Source organism: Engystomops pustulosus, chromosome 4 (assembly GCF_040894005.1).
Source record: "Engystomops pustulosus chromosome 4, aEngPut4.maternal, whole genome shotgun sequence".
NCBI lineage: Eukaryota > Metazoa > Chordata > Amphibia > Anura > Leptodactylidae > Engystomops > Engystomops pustulosus.
The window spans coordinates 117,760,382-117,780,857 of NC_092414.1; the positions used below are offsets into that span (position 1 = coordinate 117,760,382).

General features: G+C 39.4%; 1 protein-coding gene and 1 long non-coding RNA gene across 11 annotated transcripts in view; one reads left to right on the forward strand and one right to left on the reverse strand.

Moving 5' to 3' along the window:
- The window catches only part of ATXN7L1 (ataxin 7 like 1), a 70,131-nt gene extending 53,680 nt beyond the window's left edge, over nucleotides 1-16,451 (forward strand). For 5 of the 7 annotated variants that reach the window (XM_072147180.1, XM_072147186.1, XM_072147184.1 and 2 more), the window contains 5 exons: nucleotides 176-368; nucleotides 2,469-2,590; nucleotides 3,974-4,904; nucleotides 10,055-10,129; nucleotides 11,219-16,451. In XM_072147180.1, coding sequence (XP_072003281.1) covers nucleotides 176-368; nucleotides 2,469-2,590; nucleotides 3,974-4,904; nucleotides 10,055-10,129; nucleotides 11,219-11,287 — 1,390 coding nt within the window. In that variant the 3' untranslated portion in view covers nucleotides 11,288-16,451. Of the gene's footprint in view, nucleotides 1-175; nucleotides 369-2,468; nucleotides 2,591-3,973; nucleotides 4,905-10,054; nucleotides 10,130-10,856 lie in introns of all 7 variants that reach the window. The other 2 variants (XM_072147181.1, XM_072147183.1) reach the window with 2 other exon arrangements.
- LOC140127030 (uncharacterized) overlaps nucleotides 1-20,476 on the reverse strand; it is a 25,083-nt gene continuing 4,607 nt past the window's right edge. For 2 of the 4 annotated variants that reach the window (XR_011854939.1, XR_011854941.1), the window contains exons 2-6: nucleotides 11,303-11,507; nucleotides 10,052-10,112; nucleotides 8,732-8,908; nucleotides 1,905-4,755; nucleotides 1-306 (exon numbers count right to left, since the gene is read on the reverse strand). This is a non-coding gene — a long non-coding RNA (uncharacterized lncRNA). Of the gene's footprint in view, nucleotides 307-391; nucleotides 459-1,904; nucleotides 4,756-8,731; nucleotides 8,909-10,051; nucleotides 10,113-11,302; nucleotides 11,508-19,163; nucleotides 19,201-20,476 lie in introns of those variants that run through there. The other 2 variants (XR_011854942.1, XR_011854940.1) reach the window with 2 other exon arrangements.

Sequence of the window (20,476 nt, forward strand, 5' to 3'; positions counted from 1 at the left end):
TTTCACCTACAAGTACAATCCTGATAAATTAAAAGTTTAAAGTGTGATACTTTTATTGCGTGTATACATACGTGCTATCTGCACGGTGCATGTTCAATTAAATAAGTGCAGCATCATAATATAGTGTGGTCTGGCACTCCGCAGCTTATGTTTTATATGATTTTTTTATCTGTAGACCATCTTCTGCAAATAGCCTAAGCAGCTCAAGTTCATCAAACCACAGTGCTTGTGTGCCAGAGACAACGGTAAATCCTGGAGCAGGGGATTTGACCAGTCGGCTTTCCAGTGATGAAGGGGAAATTGAAGCTGTTGAAGAAACAGAAAAACTAGACTGTTACTACTCTGGACATCACCCTAAACCTCTAGCGGTATGTATACCCTGCTCTTATACCTGTAATAACTCCACATTCCTTACTACAGGTTTACCATTGTTGTTTTATGATTTTCCAGATTTAACCCTAGAATATAAAACAAAAAATATATGAAGCTTAGAGTGGTTTTACTTCAACTTGCTTATCTTTTCCCAAGGTTTATATGCATTAATGACCGGGGGGTTCGGGGGTCTAATTAAATGTCATCTGATGTAGCCTGGAGCACCTCTGGCTCATTTACATAATTTTTAAAATCTCTTTTTTTTACAATATGCGGCCATTCCTGGATATAAGAAGACGAGCTGCCAGCACAGATTGTCAACACGAGTAGCTCAGTATTAGGAATCTACCATCAGTCAAATAAGGCTGGATTCACACTACCGTTGCCCGCCGTACCGTAGCACTGCTCACCCCCGCCCCTCTCCATAGGGATACATGGAGCACGGCACAGTATGCCGTAAAAAAGTAGGACATGTCCTAATTTTCACAGGGTACGGAGCGGTATGGTGTCCCGGCCGTACATACGTCCCCCATGCGGCAGTGTGAATGAGGCCTAAGACAGATTTTTTTTTTAATCCTTTCAGATCTATATCATTCACCAGTCCTTAACATGAACTCGGCCTCACTAGTTACTAAATCATATCTCTTAAAGTATCGTAACGTGCACAGCAATGTAAAGATACTGTCTTATTGCTGCGCCTGCCGGCTGTCACTCACTTGTATATGTTGTTTGGTCGGAGACTTATGCAGAAAATGTTTGATTTAACTATTGTGGGGACAGTTTGTAGGCTTCACCAGAGCATGAATTTAAGATTGACTCTCTTTCAGAGCATACATGTTTTTCTTTTAGAAGGGAGGATTCCCCACCCCCTTCTTCCCCAGTTCACCGTGACAAGCTACCAGTGATTTGTCAGGAGAAGCTTTAGTGCTTTATGACTGTGTAGTATTATATGTGTTTTAAAGGTTGTCCTGGTAATGTTAATATAAAATAGTATACTAAATAGTATATATTTAAGGCTCATGTTTTTGATGTCCGTGTGCTATCCTTTTTTTTTTGCGAATGACAAATGGACCCACTGTTTTCTATGGGTCTGCTCACATGTCCATTTTATTCATGGATGTGCATTATTCAGGATGTGAGAATTGCAGCACGCAGACCACGTACATCCATAGAAGTAAATGGATCCGCAAAAAATGGACAGCCCATGCATGATATCTGTATGCAGACTGGGCAGGGCAAGAAGTAGATTAGACACCCATCATCTTTTTTTTTTGCATATGTGAAAAAAAACGGATGGCGTACGGACGTGAAAATAACATACAATATGGTCTGAACACAGACATCACGTTTGCATTTTTGCTGATGAGCAGTGTACACGCCCATCTGAATGACCCCTTATTTTTGTCTTTTTCTAATTTAATTTACCGTATATACTTGTGTGTAAGCCGAGTTTTTCAGCACAAAAAATGTGCTGAAAAACCTCACCTCGGCTTATACACGAGTCAGTAAAGAAATTAAACCTACATACTCACCTTCAGGCGCCCACGATCCTTCTTCTGTCTTCTCCATGATGATCCCACTAGGATTTGACCGCTGAGGACGTCATAGTATGAGCCGACCGGCCGAGCGCATGGCTGTGTCTCTGCCGACTGTTACGGTGGCTAGAAGCCCTAGGAGATGTAAAGATCATACATAGTCACATGATGATATTACACTGAAGACGTGGTCCCTGCTCTGCCGCTCTCTCGACATGTCTCTCAAAAGGATTCCCTGCCCGTTGTCTGTAGAGTCTGTCGTAGTCATTCAGTACCGCACGTAACAGAAACCTGGTATTGAACCATTCTGGTTCCGTGTATATCGATTCATCATGCAACCCTTCTTGATACCACAAACCAAACTCTCCAAACACTGTCTGCAGCTTTGTATGCTTAAACATTCCCTTTTAGAAGTCTTTATTTTCTTTATAAATGGCATCCAACAACCATAAAATGTCTTTGTGCTCCTGATCACTAAAAGAACATAAAGCTGAGAATATTGTACGCTAGATCAGTTGTACAAATCAGTGACCTATATTATTTATTGCACTTGAATTTCAGTTTTGCTCATTTGGAAGCCGTTTGATGGGAAGAGGCTACTATGTGTTTGATAGACGGTGGGATCGGTTTCGGTTTGCATTAAATTCCATGGTGGAGAAACACTTGAATTCGCAAATGTGGAAGTAAGTATCAGGGCTTCTAGTCGTAATGTGAGTTTTCAGCTTAATTTTCTGACAACTTTCCCCTCTTCTGTGTGTGTCTTTGAAGTTGTTGCTGTTTCAAAGATAATGGGAAGAGATTTAGCTGCTGAATAGAACTTCTATATTCTATATAACCTCGGTGAGCTTCAGCAATATGGAATTCAGTCCAGATTTTAGAGCAAAAAGCAGATATGAAGTGTAGATAATGACCAGAACATTTCTTGATAAGCTATATTTCAAAGTTTACATATACTAATGATTCATGCAAGGTTTTTTGAAAAGTTAGCGAGCATGTGTTATGTGATAAGATTCTAGTGTTTCATGATAAATCTGGTGTATAAGACTGTCTAGTTGTACATTGCAGCTCATATTACTAGGCATAGCTTTATGCCAGAGAGCTAAGCTAAAATTATGGCTCATTATCTTAAGGCACAAAATACCACCCCATTTCATAGGGCATGGCCCTTTGTCATACTAGTCATGAAAGTGCAGAAAAACTGTCTAAACCCCTTGATAAAGGTGGTGCAAATCAACAGATAAATCTGCTCCATTTGGTTTAAATGCAGTCAAATTTTTTTATGTGATACCTATATGAATACTGCTAGTGCAAATACACACTACGGGTACATGTCCATGAATGTGTGTGCAAAGAATGGACCGTGATCCTTTGTTTGCAGCCGTTGACAATAGGAAAGGACTGCCCCAGCTACAAATATGGGCGTGCCCTATCTTTTGCGGGTATGAGCATGAACTCCTAGAAAGAAATGGGAGTGTGTCCTTATAGTGAAAAAATGGCTAGCTTTTGAGAATAAGACCTAATGCTATTAGTGAGAATATGGCAGTCCAACATCACTACATTTATTGGTGTAACCCTGAGGTCAAATCCTGTTTCATTTGTTAATGTATATAATATGTAGCATACATATGGCTGGAGAAGAGGAGCCGTCCTTGACCCTCCACTCTACATAGGGAGCCTTGCAGCCCGGCCGCTCGTACTGCAAAAGATAGAGCATGCTTTTTTTCTGGAGACTACAAGGTACACGACACTGTACCATGCTTCTATGGTGGCCGCATGCTAGTTGCAGTCCATATGGTTAGCATACAGCTGCCATATATGGTCTTGTGAAAGGGGCCTAAAGATGTCACATCATAAGTAGTCGCTGATTTGACCCAAGGGAAAGGGAGAGACCCAAAATATCTTCTTCATGAGATCGATTCATCTATTGCATGAGATCCACACATTTGCAACTACCTAGAATAGTGATATATTAACTGTAACTGTGACTTTTATCCCTATATTGTCCATGTATCAGACTAGCTGTGGTAAAAATGTTTGTTTGTTTTTTCTTTCCTAAATCTGTGAAGAAAAATTCCTCCAGCCGCAGATAGTCCTATGCCTTCTCCAGCAGCACATATCAGCAGCCCTTTTCCTGCATCTGTTCTGCAGCCCTTCAGCAGTCCAAGTTCTGTATACCTGCCCTCCCCTCCTACCAACTCCAGAACCTCCACCTCCTATATATTATCCAATCCGTCCTTTGTTTCAACAACGGACACAAACTCTGTTACATCACATGCCTCTACGTTTTCTCATGTTGCACCTACTCTGAATGTTATGGACCCTACTTTCAAAACCCCTTCTGCTGTTTCTCCTGTACCAAACACCAGTCCCTTACCATCACACAAGGCACCAAAATCCAAACCTGGAAAATCGTCAAAAGCAAAAGACCAGTCTTCACGGAGTGATGAGCCTTCAAGTAACAAAAAGAAAAAGCCTCAGACGCCTTCTTCCACCTCTTCCTCCTCATTACCTTTACAGACGTCCTCTTCGTCTACGTTTTCAGGGTCCCACAAGAAAAACTGCGTTTTGAACTCTAGTGCAACAATAAACTCTTATCAGGCAACTTCTTCCTATAATAGTGTGTCTGTGCACAATGCAAACAATGGAACAAGCCCAATCAGTGCCAAACTGGAATCGCCAGTAAGGACTTCTTTATCTGGTAGCTCAACGGACTCCATAAAACACATGAGCATGGTTGTTAGCAGTATTGACTCAAGCCTGTCGGTGTCTTCGCTGGTGCACCACCCTGGGGAGCACACATTGGCAGTGCACAACGCAGTGTCTTCTCTGCCTCTTCCCTTTGACAAATCTGAGGGGAAAAAGCGTAAAAACTCTAGTGCAAGCAGTAAGGCCTGTAAAATCACTAAAATGCCTGGTATGAACAGTGTTCACAAAAAGAGCACCACCAACCTTATATCTTCTGTGCCAGATTCCCCAAATAGCTCCATATCACGGCAGGTAAGTTGATTAGTCATTTATGAGAGTTAGTTTTATAGAAATATAAGCTAACATTTTACATGTACACATCTGAACTTCTCAGTAGAATAAGCATGTGCAGAATCATCTATTGTGTGACCATATCCGTTAAAGTCAGCCTTTTACTGGGCTGTATAGCAACTAAATTATGTTCTTCTTATGTTGGAGGAAGAAAATCATTTTCAAGGAATATAATACACTGTCAGAGATGTCCATCAGCAGTTTACTCTTCTTTTTATTCTCAACAGATGCACACTCAACAAATCTTGAGTGTTCACATTTATAGAAATGTTATCAGAAATAGCTGTAGCCAAATAACCAACTGACGGCTATGGTACTTCGGATGCGGTCACACAGTCCGTTCTTGGTGTGTTTTTAAATGCACTGAAAACGCATGTGTTTTTGCATGTTTACTATGCGTTTGGCTTGTTTGAATCTGTTTTTCTTTTCTGGAAGTTTAAGCAGCTGTGAACTGGAACTGAAGAAAAACAGATTCAAATCAGCCAAACGCATAGTAAACATGCAAAAACACATGCGTTTTCAGTATGTTTATAAACGCACCAAGAGGGCACCATGTGAGCCTACCCTTAGGCCAAATAACCACCTGACAGCTATGGTATGTAAATGGACAACTTAATGGATTAACCTATCAAGAGAAGATCCTATAGGGGGAGATTTATCAGAAGTGTCTGGATCCATAGACAGTTCTGCTCTCCCACAGCTGTTTATAAAATGATAGCTGAGCTCTGATTGGTTGCCATGAGCAACTAGAACATTTCTTCTGATAAAACTTCCCGATAATATCTTTCAAAGTGTTTACCCTCACCTGAATCAGGTTTTATTTTGGGAATCATGGTGGATTATATGAAGGAATGTTATGTTTAGATGTGAAAAAAGTAAAAAAAAAAAAAAAATCTTTTTCTCATCTTTCATCCTTAGGCTGCATTCACACATGTATGGGGGACGTATATATACGGCCGATATACGTCCCCCATACATTTCCATGGGCTCACGGCATCGTATGGGCTGCGTACTGTACCGCTCCGTAGCCCGGGAAAAGATAGGACATGTCCTATCTTTCCCCGTATTACGGCACCGTGCCCCATATGTTCCTATGGAGAGGGGTGGGGGTGAGCTGCGCTCACCTCCTCTTCCTCCTCTCCCTGTGTGCTGCCGCGTGCCTGCCGTGCTACGGTGGGGCGGGCAACGGCAGTGTGCATGTAGTCTTAGACTGTAGTCTAAAACTCGCTCTGTGCACTTTGGTTAATTCCAATTCCTCTAATCACAGGATTACACTCGGCATGGTAGTTAAAGAGGTTTTCCCATTTTGGCAAATTGTTATCCAATTGTCTAATATACGTTTTGTATCAAATCCTCATTGTTTTCTAGATCTCTGCTTGCTGTCATTCTATAGAAAGCTTCATTGTTTACGTATCACAGACAGTAATGAAAGCTGTGTGTTATAACGAGCTGTGCACCTGTGTGATCAGATTTCTGTCCACTGGAAATAAACAATGAAGCTTTCTATAGAAGGACAGCAAGCAGAGTTCTAGAAAACCACAGGGGATTGATATAGAAAGTATATTGTTAATTTGTCTAACTTTTCATTGTACAAACAATAACATTTATTTCCCGAAATTGGAATACCTCTTTAAGTCCAGTGTTAAGAGGTTTGGTCCAGGAAATCCTACAAGTACATGCACCAAGTTTTGGGACCCAACTCATTTGTGGGCAACCTGCCAAACCCATGACAATTTTAATTTTTTCTAATCATATTAGATTGGTCAATGGTTGATATGTGACTGGAAAAATTAATAGATTTCTTTCTTCCTGGTGTATGCGTTCTCTATATTTAGTGTGTCTCTAAGTCCAAGTTAAGACTGTTCTACCTTTGCTCTCCCTGTGTGTGTTTATTCAGCTCTAGATATTAAGTTTTAACTCTTTGTTCTGTCACTGTAGTATTCTGTGACATTAATTTTCTATTAGAACTGTTTTTATTTTTCTGTCTCTTACTTTCACTTTCAGCTAGATAAGTGAAGACTGGCTACAAAATGATGCTCATAGAATACTACAGCCAGGGAGAAAACAAAGTGTCACTCCTCACAGTACAGAACTATATAAACAAACAGAGGGAGATTAGACCTAAGTCAGTAGTCTCCTTAGATACACACTGTACAGGTAGAATATGGATCTCTTCAGAAAGTTAAAAGATGTTAGTAAGGGAGACCATGCAGCCATTTTTTTTCTGTTACAAACTAAGCAGAATTTATTAAATTATAATTTATTAAATTATAAAGTACGGTATATAAGAAAAATGTTTAATACTTTTCCACAATATTAAAAATGATCTCAAACAACAGTATTAAAGGTGATTGTACCCTTGCCTTTTGAAGTATTACATTCACACAGCCGTATGTGGCTGGCGGGCATACTGCTGTGCGCTGGAAAGGAGGTGACCCCTCCATAGAGAAAAGCATGGACACGGCCACACACACCACAGGGAAAGACAGAGCATGCCCTATCTTTTCCCTGTGTACGGTGCCACGCCGGCTTGCCATTGTCATTTATGGGGATGTACATGCGCCTGCAAATTTGCAGCCGAATACACGTCGCCCAGACGGCCGCCTGAATGCACCCTTACAAAAAGAGTACCTGGAGATGGATGTAAGGAAGCTCTGTGAAGTCATTGAATATTACTGAGCCGAGTGTAAAGAATGTTATCTAGTACAGCAGGACATCTGCCTAAGTCAGCACCTCTAAAAATGTTTGTGGTAGGGTGACACTAGTATGGGAGGTGACTAAATCATGATTGTTTACATTCACTGACAGCACTAGTCCTGTATTCTGTCTAGGGATCTAGCAGACAGGGCTGAAGAGTCAGAATTGTGATAAAATGGACTGATTCCAACTCCACAAACCTATAATAAATTATAGGTCCCTAAATATTTGACCCTGTTATGACACTAACCAGGTCCCAAACCATTGTTTGCTAGTATGTGTGGTCCCGACATGTGGCATGTTTCGCCCTGTGGGCTCGTCAGGGGACACCATAAGAAAACCATTTGCCAAGACGCTCATGTTATGTTTAATCCTAATGTGATATGGTATGACCAGTGGGCTCAAATGTGACTGTGGCGTCAGGGTTTTTAAACAGGACAGGGGGCAGGACAAACACAGTGGGAGTTCCCAACTCTCACCGAGTTCACATTTGCACCCACTGGCCATACCATATCATGGTCTATCCACACCAGGATTAGACCTAACATAAGCATTTTAGCACTTTAAAAGAAAACTGAAATGGTTTTCTTGTGGTGTCCCCTGACGAGCCCACAGGGCAAAACATGCCACATGTCAGGACCACACATACTAGCAAACAATAATTTGGGACTTTGACCTGGTTAAGTGCCATAACAGGGTCAAATATTTAGGGACAGGTTCCTGTCGGGTGGTAGCTGTTAAGGGCTATGGCTCCGAAGCTAGGCAATTAGGATATCAACAGGGTTCATCAAATAGGGTGCAATAGGGATAGTCTCCCTAGTCCCAGGAGATTTATCCCTAGCAAAATTCCATCAACCATCCATTTAACCTAGCATCTGGGGTTGCATAACCTATATACACCCTACAAATCAGCCCATTATTGACACCTTAGCCTAGCTCGCGGAGACTGGCCTAACCTTTCCGATGCACGTCCGAGGAAAGCCATTTCTCTATCATGTTATATGCATTGTCTACTCAGGATAACAAAGTAACACATTCTCTAATTCACTGGTATTAACAAAAATACAGAATTTCACAGATATAAATACAACCTGTCTATCAGTCCTGGTGTACACAATTTCAGTTGCCCTGGACACAACCCTTTAACTTCTGACTTTAGGAGTCTTGGATTCCTTTGTGACTCTGTGCTGCTGAGATTTCTGTCTCTCTGCTGTCTGTAGCCACGCCCACCTCTAGTCCAGCATGGAGCTCAGACACTCAGTCACTTCCTGCCAGCAAACATAACATCATGAGCTAAGAGAAGCTGCAAACTCCTTGCTGATAAGTGATCCGGGGGAAGGGGGAGACGGACACATATCTGTGAGAACAGAGATGTAGCAGAGCTAGCAGTATAAAAGTCTGTCAGCCTCTGTGTAATCGGCATCTCATCATATCTGATCTGTCTCATCTCTCCTTCTATGTGTCAGTGTGTTAGTACAATGTCAGCACCAGATGAAAGTGCATATACACCTTGTACCCTGATAATCTAACGACATTGTCAGCTCACAGAACTAGATGGGCCATAATGTGTCTGCTTAGAAAGTCTAGGGAGTGATGGGAGCTAAAACAGCAATAAAACTGAGTAAAATTGTAAAGTAATGGGTTAAATTGATGTTTTATTGTGTAAACATCACTAGGGGATTGAGATTTGAGAATTTTCTTTAGTGGGGAAACCCCTTTAAAGGGAACCTGTCACCAGGAGACCCATTTTTAGCACTCCCTCAGTCCCCACAGAGCATAGTACATACACTGCCAAAGTGTTTTTGTATTAAAAATTGGTTTTACAGAAAACAAGATATGTTATATTGTACCTTTCATTAGCATGTGATGTGTGACTAGGCAGTTGCCTATTGGGAGGGGCTGGAAAGGAGAAGTTTCCCCCCCACCCTTGGGGAACAGCTCCTCCATGTGACCTTTTCAAATATATGAAAACACAGCCAATCCCGAGTGTTGGGAGTTATTCATATATTTGAAAAGGTCACATGTTTCCCAAGGGTGGGGGGGAACTGCTCCTTTCCAGTCTCTCCCAATTGGCAACTGCCTAGTCACACAGCAGATGCTAATGAAAGGTACAATATAACATATCTTGTTTTCTGTAAAACCAATTTCGAATACAAAAACACTTTGGCAGTGTATGTGCTATGCTCTGTGGGGACTGGGGGAGTGCTAAAAATGGGTCTCCTGGTGACAGGCTCCCTTTAAGTATTTGTAAACCAACATGAAGGATGTGTTCCTCTGTTTATAATGTATTTGTCTCAGTTTATGTGCCACTTTGTTCTAGTTTTGTCTTGCAAATAGGCTTGTGAAATATTGTCGCTTGATAATGATCCTAGAGAAAACATCTAATTTAAATATGTAATATATTTTCTTACCAGATGGGGAAAAGTAGCAGTGTAGCTTTGTCACAATCTACTCCTTCAAGTACTTCAAATCCTGTACATAACAAGCAAGTAAGTAAATGGGTTGATATAGTGTGTGGAAAGCTACATATGTACTTGTGTACAATACTTTATTAAGTTTAGTAAATAAATAGATGCCAATTTGGACTATATAATCATTGTAGTACCAAATATGGGAGGCAATGAATAAAATGAACACTGGGTGTAATTTTGAAATGGACTTCCATTACAAGTGGATGGTTTTTCACTGTTAAGTCCTAAGTAGTAGAAGTTTTAGAAGCTGTGCTGTGACTTGCAGACATTTATCAACACACAACAATGAATGATGTAATGGTTGTATTTTATATTAATAGTCATTGTGAGTCAAGAGACTCCAAGGTACATTACATGGTTGGCCATCAGTTATGGATGATTTGAGGTGTATGGTCACCATAACGTGTTCTCATAAGGAACTGTGCAGCTTGGAACTTACTATACATATTAAAATTAATACTATGAAGTGATGACAGGCTGCACCACTGCTATAATCTGTGGAGGAACTAACAAATTGATGAATTACATCATCACAGGGGGGAATAAAACATTACTGGGTTCACATTGAAGGACTTTGGACTTACTGTACAGATTTCAGATCAAGTAGCACTTAATGTACCATTAGGTGAGGGTAACAGACGGGGCATCTTCAGCCGCCTTAATCTTGGAGACATAACTTTTAAACCAAATGTTTGTGGTGAAGCAGGTTCAGGTTTGTAATGATGTGCCTCTCTTTGTTTTTAAGAAGACTACGAATCGTGCTGGCAGGATAAGAACGCTTCCATGACACTGGGAGATAATCGGACAATTATTTTGAGATCTCAGCAGCCCATCAAGCTATTCACTTGTGATGGGAAGAGACAATGTCGCCTTTCATAACAATATGACAGAGACGTGTTAGTCTAAAGTTTACAGAACCAAACTGGGTGTTTTTTGCTTTGTCACTTAGTTGGTGTATTATGTTTCCTGTAGAAATCCTTTTTGATCTCAAGGGTATTTTGGGAGAAAAGCGAAATCTGCCTTGAAACCCTTTCTTCCTCTTTTTCCCAGCTTTTGACAGTAAAAAGGTCACATCAGCAATGTCTGTACTTCTTATTTATTTTTCAGTATTTTTACCACTACAATGAGTTTCTGTATGAAATCGGTTCTACTATTATGTACTGCAGCAGAGAATAAATTAATCCAACTTACAACAGTGAAGAAAAACCATGGGACTCGGCACTGATTTCTCCTAAAGGTCCATTTTGTTTAGAAAAGTTGTACCTGCACTGTATAGTAGCTTCATTTGTGATGGGAGATGTACTGTTACACAATGTTCTTCACATTACAGTGTGACCCAAGACTGAATTGGTGAAGTAGTGCAAGCAATTTCTTGGATAAAGCAGACTCTGGTAGCCTAAAAGAAAAAAGCAACAACAGTGGTATTAAAAGAACATAAATGTAGGAATCGTTTTAATATACTGTTTTTAGGTGGTCTGTTCCTTTAAGGGAAGCTATCAGCAGACATTAACCTAATAAACCACTAATCGTGTTTTACCGGTCAGATTAACACTTTTCGTCTTCCTATTATGGCTCAGAATGGTACTATCAGCTAAAAAACAACAACTTTTAAGTAAATTATTTGTACAAAGTCACAGAGGCTCAGAGGATAGTACTGAAGTCAAGCTCTCCCTGCCTCTGAAAGCCCCAAAACTAGATTACCCTGAGCTGTGTTTGCAGAAGATTTCTGGAGAGCTGGCTAGAGATGTCTATGGACAAATTAAATGTTGTTGAGGCAGTGTTGAGAAAGCTTGACTTCTGTGACTTTTTACAACTAATTTGCATATTTCATCAAAGTTTGTTTTCCTGTATGCCACCATGCTGGCCATAAAGAGAATATGATCCGAAAGGATTAAATCTGCATATTAAGGTGAAACCACATTCCCTTTAATATCACTCATGCACCAAATTGTTGGAACATTTGTTTGCAGAACATCTCCCATTTGGATGGTCATTTACTGGAAAAACATCAATTCTAGTGATGGGAACTGACCTCACCTGTACCTCCTATTCTGTGTTCATGCTACAATGGTTATTCAAGTGTGAGGGAACAGTGAGCCGACTGTGATCAGGTGAGAATAGTGCAGTAGTCAATACATGAAACTATTAAATATAGGCCCTGGTCCTCCAGCCCCTCAGTAAGAGATTGAATAGTTTAAATAGATGGATATATGTTCTGCTTCTAATATAAATGATATTATTTATATTTACAGAATATTGGTAGATTAATAAATGCCTCTATGTTATCAGTATTTGTGCATTTAAAGGAAATCTATCATCAGAAGTAGTTCTGATGGTAAATGCCTCTTCCCTTATCTGTAATTTAATAATCCTGGAACCTAACTTGTTAAAAACTTTTAGCAATATGTAAATAAACTGCAGAGGATACTGGGGCGTGTACTAGCCTGGCCAGGGACTGGGAGCTAAGGCTTCTTACACCCCAGTAGCCTCTGCAGTTACAGGCGGTCCCCTACTTAAGAACACTCGACTTACATACGACCCATAGTTACAAACGGACCTCTGGATATTGGTGATTTATTGTACTTTACTCCTAGGCTACAATAAACAGCTGAAACAGTTATCAAATGTGTCTGCAATGAAGCTTTAGTGTTAATATTGATTCTTATGACAACCCAACATTTTTAAAATCCAATTTTCACAGAGACCAATAAAGTTCTGGCTGGGATTACAATGATAAAATATACAGTTCCGACTTACATACAAACTCAACTTAAGAACAAACCTACAGACCCTATCTTGTATGTAACCCGGGGACTGCCTGTAGTTTACATATTAATAAAATAACTTTAACAAGTTAGGTTCTAGGATTGTTAAGTTGCAGATTAGGGTGAGGCAGAGAGGAGGAATCTACCATCAGATCTACTTCTGATAGTAGATTCCACATGGTAGGTTTCCTTGAAGGGCCTGCCCCACAATGGTTCATAGGATAAGTAATAAATATTTGATTGCTGTTTTCTATCTTTATAGTATGGGTTTAAGCCCCACTCCCTGTTTCTTGTAAATGGTTAAAGGGTTTGTCCACCGTTTGAAATACATTTTCTGCCAAAACGGCTACTCTTCTTACCATATGTAGTGTTTAGTATTGCAGTTAAGCTCTATTCATTTTTATACAGTTGAGCTGCAATACCAACACAAACCATGGTAACGTGTGCCACTGCTTTTGTAAGAAGTAAACTCCGGACAACACCTTTAAGCATGCATGGTGCCTCTCTATTCAGACTCTATAGGACTAAGAGTGATACGCACAGAAAAAGTCATAAAATCTGTGGCATGGAGGATTTGCAACTTTTCTATTTCTTGTACACCAACAAACTCTTGTACAAGTGATGAGCCCCACTGAATGGAGTGACAGAATACATGTTAACGGCTGCTTCATTCATGCTTGTCCTTAGTGTGGTCCTGTGGTCAGGACTTCTGTTCTATCAACCAGTGGTAGTCCCCCTGATTGCATCTTGAGACATCAGAAGTTTCTTACCTATTTGGACACCTAAATGTATAGTTCTAGATGAGGAAATATTTTAATTTTACAAAAAGAGAAGCTTAGTATTAAAGATCAGATGATTACAGTTTATTACAACATTCTTCTCTGCTGTTTCATAATGTTTATGAATGTCCCACCTAGATGGCTTAACTGGCTTCTGAGGTGGTATGAGTTGATAGGTTGTATCTTAGTAGGCTGCAGGACCATGGCCTATATCTTTTATTTTCAGTCTACAATATTATAAATGTTTAGATGCAGTACTACAAGGGTTGCACAGAAATATTCACATGTAATAATAGATTCTATAGGCAGCAATCAGCTAGGACATCTGCCATGGACTGTGATCTGTTTTATCATATGCATCGTCCTGTTGTACAGAAAAAAATGTATTTTCCCTGTGTCTAAAGGGTATATATATCAAAGTTTTCCAAACTTCAGTCATACCAAACACTTTCTTTCTCTACAGTGTTAAAAGTGCACTTAATACGTTGGCTTATTTTACATCAAACTACAGAAAATGATGTTTGCTTGTTTTCCCTATACTGCTTCTTACTGAACTTGCAATGTGTAATAGCAATTATGAATAAGTTCTACGATTGTTCAGGGGAAAACATTAAAGATACTAAGGACTTTTTGTTATTTAGTGTTAATTTTATAATAATTTATGTTTTTGCTGAGATAATTGACTGAGATTGCATAACGAAAATAAGGAAAGTCAAAGCAATGTTTATATTTTTTTTATATGAATTATGTTGTATATTTCTAAAGATGGAAATAATGTGTACATATCTTCGTTATTTTTGCACAGTTTTTTTTTTTTTGTTTAAGATTGTAATGATCATGCAAAGGGTCATTTACTTATTTATTTATTTTCCCTCTCTTGTGTTCAGAAACTGAGGATTTGAAATGAAAATCTTGCCACTTCCTTTGCTGCTTTACATTCCTTCCTTTTTGATAACTACCGTACTTCTTCCTAAAACATGGGATATATTTAACTGGCATGACCTTTGAACTGGGGGTCAGTGTCTCAGAGCAGATAGTAAATCCCTATACACTCTAGAAGGGTCAAGCAGAACAATACACACTGCTAGACATCTCTTTAAAGCATCTATGCCTCAAAATAACATTGGCCAAAATTCACATACTGCAGATGTTGAAGCAATACATGTAATCTGGCTATATCTGTGCCATCTTTGTACATTTTCTTTTCTACCATCAAATCAAAGAAAAACAAACCACCTATTTATAGAATGTCTTTAGCTTGAAATAAGTACTACCATAGAACACTGTGCCTTGTAGAATGATAGTGGATATGGCTGCACACCTGCATAGTCCTTTTAACCTATATGTAGAATGTTGGTTTCCAGGGTGGGATATATTTTATGGAACTGCCTAAATGTTATATTAAATGGTCTTGATTAGGCAAATGTGGAATTTACAGTACCTTCTAATCCAGCAAGTATGCCGCCATACTTTCTATTATTCTGTATTATAGCCAGCACATTACAGGCGGTCCCCTACTTAAGGATACCCGACTTACAGACGACCCATAGTTACAGACGGACCCCTCTGCTCCCTGTGACCTCTGGTGAAGCTCTCTGGATGCTTTATTAGAGTCCCAGACTGCATTAATCAGCTGTAGAGTGTCTGTAATGAAACCTTATTAATAATCCTTGGTCCAATTACAGCAAAAAAAATTTAAACTCCAATTGTCACTGGGGGAAAAAATTTTTTTGTCTGGATCTACCATTATAAAATATACAATTTCGATTTGCATACAAATTCAACTTAAGAACAAACCTACGGACCCTATCTTGTATGTAACCCGGGGACTGCCTGTACAAGCTGAGAAAGCTTCTATAGGGGTTAATGCACTTGCAGGCACTTTCCTCCATGAAGCTAGGTCAAGTAACAGACTTATTGTTTACAAGCATCAAATACAGCTAGAGGACCGGATGGATTGCTGGCGGAGCTCTTGATGATAAAGAACCTGCCATTATAGTGGACTTGCCACCAAGATGTTACCTAGTGTTGGAGGGGAAAAGAGATGCTCTGTTTTGGAGACTTTAAAACGAATGTTACAGATTTAATCAGTTCTATTTCTGAAATAACCTTTCATACTATATGAAGTCCACTATAACCTTTTACTGCCACACTTGCCTGCAACGCCATGAATATCATTAATACAATCAAGCTAAAATCCTTATAGAAAGTGTTTTCTCCAGGCATAGCATGATGAATACTTGTGTTTTTGCCACTGCAAAACAACATTTAGAATAACAAAAAACAAACCAGACATACTCACCTGCACTTCTCTTCATTCCGATCCTGGCGCCGGCCTTCTTTAATGTTGATATGCCTGGAGTGAGGTGCGGGGGCATGCAGAATTAGCATCTGTAACCTGCTAATCATAAGTCTTTTATCTATGTGATCCCGTCCTGTCAACATTAAAGAAGACCAGCTGTGGGATAGGAATGAAGAGGAGCACAGGTGAGTGTGGTGGTGGTGTTTTTTTTTTAATTCTAATTTAGAATTAGTATAGAAATGGGTTCCAATATCCACTTCTCTAAATAAGCTAATGGGGACTTATTGAAAGGGACCATTGGGAGAAACATTGTGAAGATCAACCAGATGATCTTGACCAATCAGCATTCATAAAAGGGCTCTGTCCAGTGCTAAAAGCCGATGCCAATAGCTTACTCTGCTGTTCTCAAATGTTATACCAGGCAAGTATAGTTGCCCTGGGTGCATGGTGGATAAGCCCAGTGACTTCTCTTCAGTAAAGTATTTATAAATCTTTTGGAGTGCAATGTTTTCTTCAGTCCTACATTGTCTAAAACATGTAGATGGTTGTGTGGTTAATCTAGCAGCTGATCATAAGGCCACAATGCACTTTAGTTCCATAGTGTTAGGTATTCTTAGATGCTGCTTAGAGCAACTGATTGGTGGATGCCAGATATACAACCTCCACTGATCTGATATGGATTACCTAACCTATTGATTAATAAGAAAAGGCACTCTTATTCTGCACTTTAAGCCAGTTAAAGTTGCTGTGTTGCACTGCTGATATCTTGTCCTTGCACTGTGGCATTGGGAGGTATCATACACATCCATACAAGTCCAACAGGTCTCATACACATTCTATTGTAATTAATAGGGTATGTGCATACAGTACCTGCTGAGAATTTGCCAACCCTTCTACACAATGCCAGAGTTATCGGAAAAGATAGGCACTGCACATCTGCAATAATGAGATATCCAGGATGATAAAATGTGATGTCAAAATGGATTTTACTACAAAAAATTTTATTTGTGCAGAAATGGAAGTTGACACTTTGTTGACACCTCCAGGTAAATTGCAGGTTATTTTGGCAGTAAATTTGTTGCAGGTTGTTATTGGTAGTGCTCGGTACCAAATATGACAATGCTGGCTGCTCTGTATACCATCCCCATAAATGTATGTGTATATGTATATATATATATATATATATATATATATATATATCTGCTATTGATTACACTATCACTCACATTAGCAGAAGAGGAAGAGTTGACAACCTTTTTTGGAACCTCCAGTAAATACAGTATTATTGCATAACTTTCATTTCCTGACCATTGTCCCTTCTGTTGTAAGAGCTAAATTGCTCTGATGGTGAATGTGTTTAATGTAATAAAATTGGAAATCCATTCCCAGCAATAGGAGCTCAGAGTTTGCCGCACGTCTGCCGTGAATAGGCCTTTTAGCCATAAAACCTGACATGGAGAACTTGTTTGCCTTCTTTTTTTAATTAATGGAAAATGTACATAGTTCTGATTGACCTTTGTAGAAATAGTTTATACAGCATATTCTATTATAGCTGGATCTTTAAAAAAAAAACACAAACTTTTTTTCATTTTTAATTTTACACCTTCTATTTTGGTATGCTGTTTGGCCCATGATACTTGAACAAAACTTGCATAATGCAGGTTTTCAAGAGCTGTTGTCTTGGGTTGTTGGATCTGTTGTTGCGCAGAAAACAAAGAATTTGTAACAAGTATCATGTGCTTTCCTGCTATAGCAAACGACAAAGCTTTTCGAGAATACATTCAAAGAAAGCATGTCCAAATCATTCTGTTTAGTGGATTTTTATAGAGATGCTTTGTAACATTAGATTTCCTTTCTTTGTTTTGCACTTTTCTGTAGTATTCAAAGTACTTCATTCCATGCATATAATACTTGAGTGGAGTGAGTAGGTGACAGGATTCTGATCAAATTATCACTGATCTCACTCTTGCTTTAAGGGGAGGCTGGCAGTTTCTCAGGGTCCCATGAAAACAATGGGAACCTCAGTTTAACATAACACCAGAAACACAGATGCCTTAACCTTCTCATTGGTGGGGAGACTATAAAGCTTTCTCCAGTTCTGACAGGGTTAATTTCCATGAAGGAGGGATTGATAGTAATAGATCTTATAGGGTCTATTTTTCAAAGACCTTATAAACTATTTTTTTAAGCAACAGTCCCACTTAGCAATGATATGGCTGAGAAAAATGAATCCCTCTCTTCTAACATTTCTGAATTTTGTGAAAAATCAAATGTCTCAATTTCTAGGTCATGCAATAGTAAAACTGAAAGAACCTGCTGGTTAGTTGGTATGACTGAAAAAAGAGGTATAAAGTAAGGAATATTATTGATAAATATTTTGATTTCAATGTACTTGAAGTTTCCTCGATAATGGGTAATTATGTAGAGGATTTCACACTGATGTTTGTATAAAAAAAAATAATGGAAGAAAAAAATTTCTTTTTTTATGGACTGTTAAGCTGGACTGGAGCTGTAATTAAAATACTAAAATTAGAAACACTGGGGTATTTTTTTCAGTGGAAAAAAACTGTCAAATCCCCTCTCAATATGTTTCAAGTAATTGTAAATAGTAAATTCTATGGCAAAAAGTTTGAAAAGTGAAAAAAATAGTTTAAAAATTTTTGAACAAATGTATCTGAATGATACTGCCATGGTGATGTGCCTGGCCTGGAGATATTTTCCAGTGAGGGATGTATTGTTATTGTCTTACATTTATTTTTATTTGTTTTTCTTTATTTTTTGTAACATGGCTTTGTAAATAAAATAATTTATATGTTTGTAAGAAAAAAAAACATTTGTTTTGTAATTTTTGTTTTAATAAATTGATGTTTTTTGGCTATGATAATTTATACATTTGGGTGTTATAGTGTATTTGTAGACTGAACCTGAGTGTTTGCTGTATGTTTTAGTGAATCTTTCTGCTTTATCAGACCTACTAATAACTTTAGCATAAAGTTATGAGTAGGATTTTTTTTTCAGCAGCCTATACTAGGTATAGCAACCATTGACTGCAGTAGGAAAAATGCATAAAGGAAAATATTCATCTAATAACTGTACCAGTTTACATAGTAGCTTTTTTTTCTGGAAGAGCCTCCAATGCAGGGGTGGACAAACCATCAAAATATTAATGAACGTATCCACCAACATCCATATGCATGAACACGTACCTTCCTTTCTTCAAGACAGCTAGGATATACATATTCATAATCTAGACACGGGCCTAATTTGCTATATCGTAAGTTGCAGTCAAAAAGGCCACTGGATCCACCATCCCAATCTTAAACATATGTATATAGGTGAGGGCATATAAAACATAACTTTTACTATTGCGGTTAAAAGAAAACAACACCAAAGTGAACCATCACATAAAAATATAAACCAGAGATAAAAGCTGACCAAAGTCAATAGGTTGGTTTCTCTGTAGGATACAACAACCATCCAAGTTAGATGCAAACACAAACAGCATAAAGTATATGAACTCTGATAGCCTAATAGTACGTTTTGCCAACCTGTAAGGGAAAAGGTGGATCCCTAAGCAAACACATACAGCATCATAACTATAGACTCTGGATGGGGAAATATATCAATAAATACTTTAGGTAAAAAGAAAAATTGGTCAGATCTCACTCATCCCGAGGTAGGACAAGACGAGGGTTGTAGATGATGGGTCTCAGGCACATCTAGGTCAGGAGTAGATGGATGCGCTGCCCCTAGTAAGCCCTCAACTCCACTCGCCCTAGTTCCCAGATATAGCTCCCGTCCTTACAAGGACAGTCCCAGGTGTTCCCTAGTCATGGACTTGCCCTAGTAGGCCCTATAGGTGCTATATTCAAAAAAAGCGTTCCCGACGCGTTTCCAGTGCCACAGATAGTGGAACTTTCCTCAGGGGAATAATGCCAGTTTTTAGTCCTGCTGCAGGGAAACCGACAGTGGTCAGCAACATGGATTAGCAATGGCCTAGTCCATTCCTGTAGCAATGTATACTCCAGAGTCAAAGTATTTAAAGGCTTTGGGTGGTTGGGTTAACACCCATCCGGTCCACAAACCTTCCTCCCATTGGTCAGAATAACCCTATCCTGTGTGGCCAAATCATGACCTACCAGTGGTATACGAGGCCACACCCTGTTAGGTGTGATCTAGTTCCTATGATATTGAAACTGGGCGGTGCATAACTGTCCCGGGGCACTTGTTTACTTACCCACTTGCATCGCCTTAATCCCTCTCGGCGTCTCCTCGTGACGGTAGGCGCGGACCTTGTACTTCCGGTCCGGCCTAACGCGATCGCGACACGTCACTTCCGGTATCCCGGAGTGTGTCATAGTATATCGTCGTCAAGGAGACGTGAGGGTAAGTAGGGGGCGTGGCGAGGTAAGGCCTGTCATTCCGGCAGCCCAGCTAAACGCCTCCTTTAGTGATTCACATGGGATCTAATGTTGACATTGGATGTTAAGGGCGGAGCCCTATCCACTAGTCAATCATC